At 42.0% G+C, this 10,640-nt stretch overlaps 1 protein-coding gene across 4 annotated transcripts in view; it reads left to right on the top strand.

Moving 5' to 3' along the window:
- Positions 1-548: 548 nt before the first annotated feature.
- The window catches only part of SORBS2 (sorbin and SH3 domain containing 2), a 101,508-nt gene continuing 91,416 nt past the window's right edge, over positions 549-10,640 (top strand). For 2 of the 4 annotated variants that reach the window (XM_056855139.1, XM_056855136.1), the window contains exons 1-4: positions 549-593; positions 4,001-4,093; positions 9,153-9,179; positions 10,067-10,191. In XM_056855139.1, the coding sequence (XP_056711117.1) occupies positions 584-593; positions 4,001-4,093; positions 9,153-9,179; positions 10,067-10,191 (255 nt within the window). In that variant the 5' untranslated portion in view covers positions 549-583. The remainder of the gene's footprint in view (positions 594-4,000; positions 4,094-9,152; positions 9,180-10,066; positions 10,192-10,640) is intronic. The other 2 variants (XM_056855138.1, XM_056855135.1) reach the window with 1 other exon arrangement.

Raw genomic sequence — 10,640 nt, 5'->3', positions numbered from 1 at the left:
TAAAAGCTACGTCCCATTTAGCTTTTGGGGAAATGGGGATTTGGATGCCAAATGTGTTTATCTTTTCCACTCCACAGCAGAAGATTTTCAAGCAGTGCATAAGCATTCGAAAAAAGGTCTGGGTCATAATGGAAGCACTGATTAAGTTTTAGTTTATGACAGGGGTACAAAGAGGATAGCCAGATCTCCCCAGTCACTGGCCAGATCCCAGTTGGGAAACTCCTAGAGATTTGGGGATGGAGCCTGGAGAAGACAGGGAATTTGTGGGGTGGGGGTGGGGGGACAATGCCCTACCTTCCAAAGCATCCATTTTCTCCAGTGGAAAGTCTGGAGATGTGGTGTAATTCCGGGGGATCCTCCAGTCCCACCTAGAGACTGGCATGGTAGGTATAAATGGTACTCCAGTTAATCATGGTCTTGTCCATTAAACCAAACCTAGATTTATCAGTATTTTCTTCCTCTCAGCCCCAAAACAGACATAACCTGTCCCATATCATTGCTTTGTGATAAATTAATCAATAGTTTTTGTTTTGTCTTCTGCAGAAAAACTGAAGACTTCTTCAGCAACAGCTCCAGAGTCAAAATGAATACAGGTATGCAATTTCTATGAGTGGAGGGGGAATATGCCTCTTTTTTAAAATTCCATTAAGCAAATTGCTTATATTTATAGTAGGTCTATCCTAAATTTATTCAGATAGGCTCTTTAAAATATATGTGTGTGTGTACATTAATTATATGTGTTTATTGCTGTAGACAGGGGCTAGAATGTATAAATACATGAATTTATACATGTATATGTATGTGTACATGTTTCATTTCAATATATTTTACATGTTCAGTAAAATATATTGGTTACAGTACACATATACATAGTCTAACACAAAGGCATATACATCAAGAGATTTGTGCGCACGGTTATTACATTTTAATAATATGATTTTGTTGTTGCTTACTTATTCTTTTTATTTACTGATACATTCTCACCTAGTTGTTGTTTTTAAAACATGCTGCAAGTTATAGGTACAAGTATTTTGCATTACTATCTTTCCAAACCAGTGAATTAAACTGTTATCAGGGATCCACAAATGCCGTTACCGGTTAGCTAGTAAAAGAACAAGTTGTCTGGGGATCTCCTCCTGCTTAATAACCATCATCAATTGAGAGACCCTCTTCCCCTAGTTTTCTGAATATTGTAGAAGGTATGGGAGTACCAGGTGTCTTGCTTCATGCTGGGGCGAGGAGGCAGACTTCACCCCTCTTTAGAGTGCTCTTGCACATTGAAAGAATGTAGAAGTGTTCAGTATTTGAAGTCTGTGCCCAGAATGGTAGCAGTCAAGAGCTCTGCTCATGACTTGAGTTTGATACCAACGGAAGTCAGTTTCAGGTAGCTGGCTGAAGGTTGACTCAGCCTTTAGGGTTGCCAACCTCCAGGTACTAGCTGGAGATCTCCTGCTATAACAACTCATCTCCAGCCGACAGAGATCAGTTCACCTGGAGAAAATGGCCGCTTTGGCAATTGGACCCTATGGCATTGAAGTCCCTCCCCTCTCTAAAACCCACCCTCCTCAGGCTCTGCCCCCAAAATCTCCCACTGGTGGCAAAGAGGGACCTGGCAACCCTATCAGCCTTCCATCAGTAATGACCCGCACAGGAAACTACTCTAACCTTTTTTCCTCCAAGAAGCTTGGGCAGGCAAAGATTGTTTCCTCCTCCTCTGTTTTTTTCTAGCAACAGGAGCTAGGCTGCGAACATGTAAGACTGGCCCTAAGGTCACCCAGCAAGTTTCATGGCCTGGATTTGACCCTGGGCTTCTCAGATGTTAGTTCAACATCAACCCTAGTTGAAGAAGCCAGTGTAAAATAGTGGTTAGAATTTCAAACTAGGACTGGAGAGACCTAGTCATAAATCAGCCATGAAAGACATTAGGTGATCTTGGGCTATTCACTCTTCTTGGCTTAACCTCCCCACATAGTTGTTGTAAAGAGAAATGTAGGCAAGGAACACCTGAACTCCTTGGAGGAGGAGGAAGAGGAGGATAAAAATATGATCGATAGCTAGATAGAGCTGATTCTTCCTCTCATTCTAAACCTCATTCTGTCTCTCATGCAAAGAAGAAGTTCTGTTCTGCTGATGGAAATTTTATTTTAGAATCAACCCATATAGTGGGCAGGTCTGTTTACCACATAAACGTCTTAACAAAATGCAGACTTATTTACTGCCTTTTCATATATAGATAATTAGTGAGTCAGAGTTAATTTCCTAAAATGGATACTTCGAGTCCGCCGATAAATATTTTAATGTATGCGATAAATTCATTTAATTTAAAAATGATTAAATAAACTTGTCTGCTTTATAATAAATGAAAGATATAACGACAAATTACATTAAAAGCATGCACCCTCTAGGGAGAGTTCTAAAATCTATAAGTCTTGTTCATTAATGTTAAATCATTGCAAGAAAAGTTTTTTTTTTTTTGTAGTTCCCTGATACTTTTCTATAGTGTGTAAGTGGGTAAAGAGAAATATTATGTGTGCTCATCACAGTCTATTAGTAGCTATTACTTTTATTGGGAATCCTACAGTGGGTTGTGTGATCAAATTAAACTTCATGGCTGGGGTCTTGACACAAAGTGTTGATGGACTGTAATGTCAGTGATGGAGAACATACCAGCTACGGTTGCCAGCCCGCCCCCCTTCCCCCCGGCCACTGACAGTTTCCAGCTTCAGATTGAGGAACTCCTGGAGATTTGGGGATGGAGCCTGGGGAGGACAGGGACCTCAGTGAGGCACAATGCCATAGTGTCCACCCTCCAAAGCATCCATTTTTCTCCAGAAGAACTGACCTCTGTAGTCTGGAGATGAGCTGTAATTCTGGGGGATCCACCTGGAGGCTGGCATCCCTAATACCAGCTAGGTCCCACCTGGAGGCTGGCATCCCTAATACCAGCTGAGCTAGATTATTTGAAAATAAAAAATTGTGACTCTAACAAAACTTACTTGTCCTTTTAACTTGTAGAGCCTCTGAGTCAACCACAAAATGTTTGTGGTAGAAATGCAAACATGCTCTTTTTCACTTTGCTCAACTTTGTTTAGCTTCTGTGTTGAATTTCTAAGAGGGGCATACCACCATTCTTGGGAAATCCACAGTCTGTTCCCAATGTATAGTCACCGAGTGTGATGTGAAACCCTCGTGTGAGTGCTGGTGAATATACTTCATCCTCCTACCCCAATCTTTAAAAAATATAGGGCAAGAATTTGTTTTATCCAGAATTTTCTTCAGATTTGTTTCCCCTTATCTTACTGGTAGTTCCACTCACACGTGCTTTTATTTTTTTCATCCTTGAACAACACTGTTCCAAAACTGGAGGGGCATTTGACCACCTCAGATTCTGAGATTTTGGATTTTCCCCTGGATTTACCTCATACATGAATTATAACTGTTCTCTTTTTGTCTCTGTAGCTCATCTAGGTTAGAATTTGTGGGGAGGGATAGGTGTTTGTTTTAATAATATGCTTCAACTTGGTACTTCTTTCTACAGACAGAGGACAAACAATACTATTTTAAAAATCTGAATTAAAGTATCCCCTCAATAAATGTACCAAGTCATATAAATCCTAATTCTGTTCAATGGTTAGCATCTTCGTGGGCATTCCTTACAATCCTGTTATTGAGGAGAAAATGTTGTATCAATTGTAATCCTCCATTTTAGGTGTTTTTTGTGTTTTTTTTTGTGATGAGTTAGGTTCACACAAGCGATCTTTCCAATACTAGAAAGCACGTGACAAATCTCTTGGCTCGTTTATTCTTTGGAATGGCAGTATTAATTAACTAGAGCTTCCCCACACCCTTTGGTATGTATGTACGAATCCATAAGGATCGACAGCAGTTGCTAAGTGCATGACAATGTCTCTGTTTCCATATCTCGCAGTGCTACATGATATGTCGCATGTGCTTGCTCTCTATGTCGTGGGCCAGTGTCTGTGTTGTTTTGTGCTTTCAGATAGTGGTGGGTGCGCTCGCAAACGTGCTGCCATGTCTGTCAAATTAACTGCTGTGAAGAGGGTTCAGAGTTCTCCAAACCTATTTACCGCAGGTATAACTATTAACCATAGAGTGCCGCACTTGAATGCCGCCGTGTTGTGTTTTCTTAGTGTTACAGCTGAAGGAGACAAGATGGATGTTTCCCCTCACAGCGGGTATTGCTATATTCCTTCTGTTCCATCAGCGCTGAAAACATTGGTTCAAATGATAAAATCTGAGGCCATGTTCCCCACAGGAGTTTCTCAACTCCTCCTATACTTGCGCAGCCGATTGTGCAGTTTAGCACTGGGCTGCTCAAATATGTCTTAATTTGAACTAGAATTGAATTGTGTGCTGCCTGATTGTCAGTCAATGGAGTTCAGGACTAGAACTTGTGGGATACTAAAGAGTCTTTTAATATGAGATTTTTCCCTGAGCTTCCCCAGCACGTGCCCCCCCCTCCGCAATTTAGATTTAGTGAGAAGGGCTTCTATTTCAAATGGTGTTAGGTTTTAGGCAGACTTGATGCTCTCACTTTTGAAAATATACTTTTGCTGTACAGAAAGCAGTTCCTCAGACCACACACACATGCAGGATCTTTCTCAGCGGCCCTACTGCTACCTGTAGTTTGGATTTTGACATTCAGTGCTAAACATTCTAACCTTCTCCTTGACCAGTGGGTTCATGTATCCGCATGGGGACTGGCCCAGCCTTTGCATGGCTTGCAAGTCACTATTAGTTGAATCAACACATTTGAACTCAAGGATCAGTCTGTCTGGAAACATCCTGAACACTTTCCTTCACGTCAGCGTGGTGTAGTGGTTAGGAGCGGTGGTTTGGAGCGGTGGAGTCTGATCCAGAGAACCGGGTTTGATTCCCCACTCCTCCACATGAGCGGTGGAGGCTAATCTGGTGAACTGGATTTGTTTCCCCACTCCTACACACAAAGCCAGCTGGGTGACCTTGGGCAAGTCATTCTCTTTCAGCCTCACCTACCTCACAGGGTGTCTGTTGTGGGGAGGAGAAGGGAAAGGTGATCGTAAGCCGGTTTGACTCTCCCTTAAGTGGCAGAGAAAGTCGGCATATAAAAACCAACTCTTCTTCTTCTTCTTCTTTAGCAATAATGGTCCTGCTGTAAGCCTGTCTTGTCATTCAGAAATGATCTGGCTCATATAGCATGTAGAGGCTACCTTGAACGAATACCCTAACACTGACTGTGGTTCTGATTGACGTCAAAGGAACATTTATTGTGGGTGGTAAATCTGTTTACACCCAAGTACTCTTGTTTTCACTAGTTTAAGTATTGGGTAGTTTCATATGTAACCACTGGGAATGGCTTCCCCCACCAAGAGAAGCAGTAGGAAAATGAACCTCCGCTGTATAAACCACTTCATAGAGTACGTAAGCCAAGGCTTGCCTCCGTTCTGATGCCTGATTGTGCAGAGATCCTGTTTGCATGATTTCTCCCCCCCCCCTATTTTTGAACGATGCCCCACTTGTGCTATGTGCAAGAAGGGCTTCTGCCTAATCAGGCGTTGGCAGAGATCATGAGCGCTGTGCCCACGATGCCATGTGTAGGCACTCTCCTGTTCCAGCATTGTGCAGAGTAATGCAGCAGCCACTGATAACTTATGAAGTGGGTCAGAGTTTTATTTAGTGGGACTAATCTAGTTTAGGTGTAAGTGTGCCAATATAAGTGATTTGCGAATTGTTCAGAGCAGTTTGGAGTGCTGGCTGCATGATGAAACAGAATACTGCCTTAGGCTTTTCTGTTTTATCACCGTGGTAGCTCAAATAGAAAGAAAAGGTTTAAACCTTTTAGAAACAGAAAAACCTTCATAATAGTTTTCATAAAATAGCTGCATAAGCTTCTCATAACACCTGTCAGTGTATCGTAAGATGTATAAATGTTTGAACAAATTTTTATAGGAAGTAACTTTCAGACTTTATCACCAAACTGGAATCAGGGTAGCATTCATTCTATTGTGAGCATACTTGAGAACACTGAATTGAAATGTGTTTCTTTTGATTGTCAGAAAGCATTAGCACAAAATTAGCCATCACATTTCACTCGTGGCTACATCTTGCCATAAAATGCACCAAGCTGGAAAATGTACCTCTGTTTAAAATCTTTGCAGTGCCAAAATGACGGAAGCCATGTAATTCTTGAAGGACTCAGGCCATTTTCTGTGTAATCCTAAGAACGCTTTCCTGAGAGTAAGCCCCAATGAGTTAGACTTTAGAAAGATTCTGAGTGAACTTGCTTAGGATTGCCCTATTTGTTATTAACACCAAAAAGTCTGTTGTTAAGGTGGTCTGGAAAAAATGAAGAAAGATTGTTAACACTGCAGACATCAGCACTCAGCCAAGGAGACCACCCATCCTGAGAGTGGAATAGTCCCAGGCCAGCCAGTCATGCCCAAACTGGACAGTATTTGGCCACGCCCTGCCTATGAAGTTGGCTATATCAATCAGTAGTCCGCAGCCCCGTACCAGATGCCTGCTCCTTGCCTATAGAGCTTCAAGGGCCATTGTAGTGGCTTATTACAGCAGTGGAAACTCAAATAAAAGAACTACTGTAACTGTGAAGGTGTAGTCTTTAAAAGGTGTAATTTAATAGGAATGTAGACAGTAGGAATATTTTCCTGTGTTACAGCTGTGCATAGATACTTTGACTACTTTATTAAAAATACTGCTAACAGCCAAACAAATACAGAAGCATAGACAACAGAAGAAAAAAATTACTTCTAGTTAATCAATACATGCTCTGTAGCTTTTGTCTAACATCAGTATCATTTTAGGAAATTTGCAAAGGGTGAAGGTGTTTCTGTTTGTGAATCCAGCACTCCTTTTATAGAACCTAAGAAACAATTGCCATGTTGCTACTTTAAATTGATTAATTCTCACTGCAAGAGTGGCTCCTTTAAAATTGTCTACAGAATGATCTGCAATGCGTTTTAAAACACCCTGGCATCATTAATCACAGACTAGTGGATGAAGCAAGGTTTAGATCTATTTCCATGGGAGAAAGCACCATAGCAGGGGCTCCCGAACAAGCTTTGACCTTATCAGTAGATACTGTTGTTACAGTGGAAATAACCTCACAAGTGACTGCTTCACTTAGTATTTCAGTAAACTCCCCACAACACATTGGACAGTATCAGACCACTCCATTTAGCTAATTACAGCACTTCCTCTGGTACAAGAGGACCAACTGCCGCCAGAAGAGCCTCTTGAGTAAGAGGAAGTCTCCTTATTCCAGACAAAGATGCCACAGTTGGCTAAGTGTAGTAGGATATACAACCTACTTAGTTAAGTAATAATAGATTATTATTCTCAGCGTGTCTAATCTGAAATAATTAAGCAAACAATGACTGGGCAAGAAGTTGTGGGACAAATTCTGTCCTGTTTACTCCCCCTGGTTTTTCTCTGCAGCTGTATTTACATTTAAGCTAGCAGATTTCATATGGGTTATTATTAACAAAATATATATCCTGCTTCCTAACCTTCCTGTGGGCTGTCACTATTGCTTATAAACCAATAAAGATATAAGGGGATAAAATACAGTGTTACGATATTTAACACAATGGTCGATTACGCATGGCTGTTTTCGCATTTGTTTGTCCCTGCCCTATCTCGCCCCTTCGAATACTGCGTGCAAAAAAAATCTGAACACAGGGGACAGGGACAAACAAATGAAGAAGGGGCAGCAGCAGCCCCCCAGAGACGTGCCCCTTTCTCCCCTACTCCCCCCATTCCCACGCCCTCCTCTCCCTCTCCCCAGCCCCAGCTGACTTTTCAGCCCACTTCACAGCCTGCAGCCTGCTGCCCAGAGCCCCACAGTCTGAGAGTTGAAGCGGCAAAGCAGCGGCAGTGGCTCCTTCAGACACTAACACCATGCACTTCCAGCCGACACTTCGAAGCTTCAACTGTCAGACTGTGGCGCTCCAGGCTGCAGGCTGTCAGGTGGGCTGAAACGCCAGCTGGTACTGGGGAGAGATGGAGGAGGGCGCGGGAACGGGGGGGAGAGGGGGAGAGGGAAGGAGCCGCCATTGCTGCTGTCAGGGCTGGGCAGTCTCCCGGCGGGGAGTCAACCCGGGCACCGAAAACACACCGGCGAACTCCTGGAAGTGTTGTGCACTCCCCATTAAAAGTCGCAATAAGCCAGGACCTGGATAACCCAGAAATGTAGCAATAGTGGGAGGGTTGAGTGTACACACGGGAGAAGGACATGCATTTCGACTTTACGGATTCGTTACATTCCTGGGAGAATAGAGAGACAAAACAGCCATGTGTAATCGACCAATATGAAAAGCAGATGGGGACACAACATTCAGTAAAAAAAAAATATCTGAATTCTTGACCAGAAATCCATTTGCATTTATTGTATTCCAGCTTGGGAGATTTTGAACTACAATTGGCTGTAAAGACTACAGGTCTGCAGCATTGGGCCTGGCAAACTGGTAGGAATTATCCTTAGAAAACAAGTAGGATAGCAGCAGCAGACAGCTCCACTCTGGCAGTGGGCTTTAAAAAATAGAGTAGAGATAATGAACAAGCAGCACTTTTGTCTCGAGGGAGATGAGAAATGGATGAAGCAATGCCCTAGGGACAGACTTCACAATTTCTGGGCCATCCCTCTAACACTGGTTGATGCACCAATGTGAGGGTCACATGAGGCTCTCCCAGTCCATGTGTTCATGCTTTCCATCACCTGACTGCCATCTTATTGCATAGTTAATTAAATATGCACATAGTGTTCAATTGGCATGCTCTCGTGTTGGGCTGATTTGTTGGTGAGCAGTTATCATAATCAAAGCCTGAGGGAGCTTTGGCCAAGGAGAGGAAGCAGAAAGAGTCAAGCAGCCTGACTCTTACACCTGTTTACTTAGAAGTACGTCCTACTGAATTCAATGGGGCTTACTCCCAAGAAAGTGTGCTTTAAGATTTTGGCCTAAAGAAGAAAAGTCCTTGGTCACATTCACTGGAGTAGCATTACTATTAGATTTAAAGCGAGTGTAGGATACTTGAACTGTTTTTCGTGTGTGCCCCCTAGTGTCATCGTTATAGCATGTAGCAAAAATGTTAGCAGAACTTAACAAACACTAACTTGCATATTTTCTTTTTTCTAGGGCTTGATTCTCAGTCTCCAGATTCAGGTAAATGTGATTTTCTTTAAGGGGGAATATAGCAGCTTTGCTTCTGAATGGAATGAAGAGGGCATGCCTTTTCCTATCATGGTTTCCCTGCACAAACAGTACTAATTTGGAAAACTGTCTAAACGTCCGATCTTCAGGGAGTTGCTTTTCTGCCTGCTTCTTATGCAGTTTTCCCCCAGCTTTATGTAATTGATAATAACTAATCAATGTTTTTGCTCTTGTCTTAGTAGCTTGCTTAAATTCAGACTGCCCACCCCAGAGGACCTTATATTACACACTAGCACTTCAATAATTTAGAGCAGGAAGTGTTCGATATCCTTTTCAATTAGGAAGCTGCAGGGAAATAGAGAGGAACTGAGTTAACAGCTTTATTGGCCCCTAAAAGGATCAGTGCATCCAGTATAACTGCCAATGATTTAAAAAAAAAAAAACATGGCTTGACATCTGATCCAAATCACACCTCATGAATCAGTGAAATAATCACCTGCGTTTCTAATAGAAGGGCACAATCTATAGAAGTATTCATGCGGTGTCCACCAGCATCTTAAAAATCTCCTCAGAAACATTGGAAGGAAAGGAAATTCCACAGTTTTCAATGATTTAGAGCCTATTACATAGAGAGATCCTCACAAGCCTACTTAAAAAAATACAGACAGTACACTCATCTGCTCCAGGTCGGGGCATGGGCACAGTGACGCTTCTATTGACTCCCTGTCCTTTGTGACAGGTGCACATTCATTATAATTCTTATATTTTTCATTTGATGCCAGCCTGTGCCATTATTATATAGGTTCAACCTGTTGTTTAAAACTCATTTACATTGTTAACATAATCAAAAGAATTCTTTATCAGGAATAAATGTGCTTGGATTTTTTTTCATATAAAAGCTTGGAGATCATTTAACAATGGGAGTAGAGAGACACTGAATGGAGACACTAGCAGCTCCTCTCTTGCAGCAAAAGGCTTTCGAAGTGTCCGTCCAAATCTGCAAGAAAAGAAATCGCCAGTTCAGGTAAAATAGCCGACATGCAGAATCACACTTTGAGTCTATGTGACGGTCAAAAATTTAATACCGGTATTCCACAAAATGATAGGTAGAGGAATTCCCTGCAGAATGTCTGTGGGGTTTTTTTTAATGCTTTCCTAACATGATTTGTACTTGTTAGCTTGTGGTCTTATTTGTGTCTGTGGCTATGTGTATGAATCTTCTACCATGTTGGATGTGCAGCTTGAGGCTTGCTTGTGCAGTAAACTCCTTCCAAACAGCAAAGTGAAACACTAATCAGGATTTAAAATGTATGTCTGCTACGGTCGCCTTTAGTCATCTCAAAGGCTATACCCTAATGTCCATTGTTTCAAAAATATTCATTCTTTACTGGGGGGGGGGGATTGTTATCATTTCTGTTAGAACAGAACTGCTATACAGAATGCTTCCACCAAAAAACGGTGGTAAGAAATGCT

This window comes from Euleptes europaea, chromosome 9 (assembly GCF_029931775.1).
Source record: "Euleptes europaea isolate rEulEur1 chromosome 9, rEulEur1.hap1, whole genome shotgun sequence".
NCBI classification, from domain to species: Eukaryota; Metazoa; Chordata; class Lepidosauria; order Squamata; family Sphaerodactylidae; genus Euleptes; species Euleptes europaea.
Note: the sequence above shows the minus strand (reverse complement) of the source record. Positions and strands in the feature narration are given on the sequence as shown.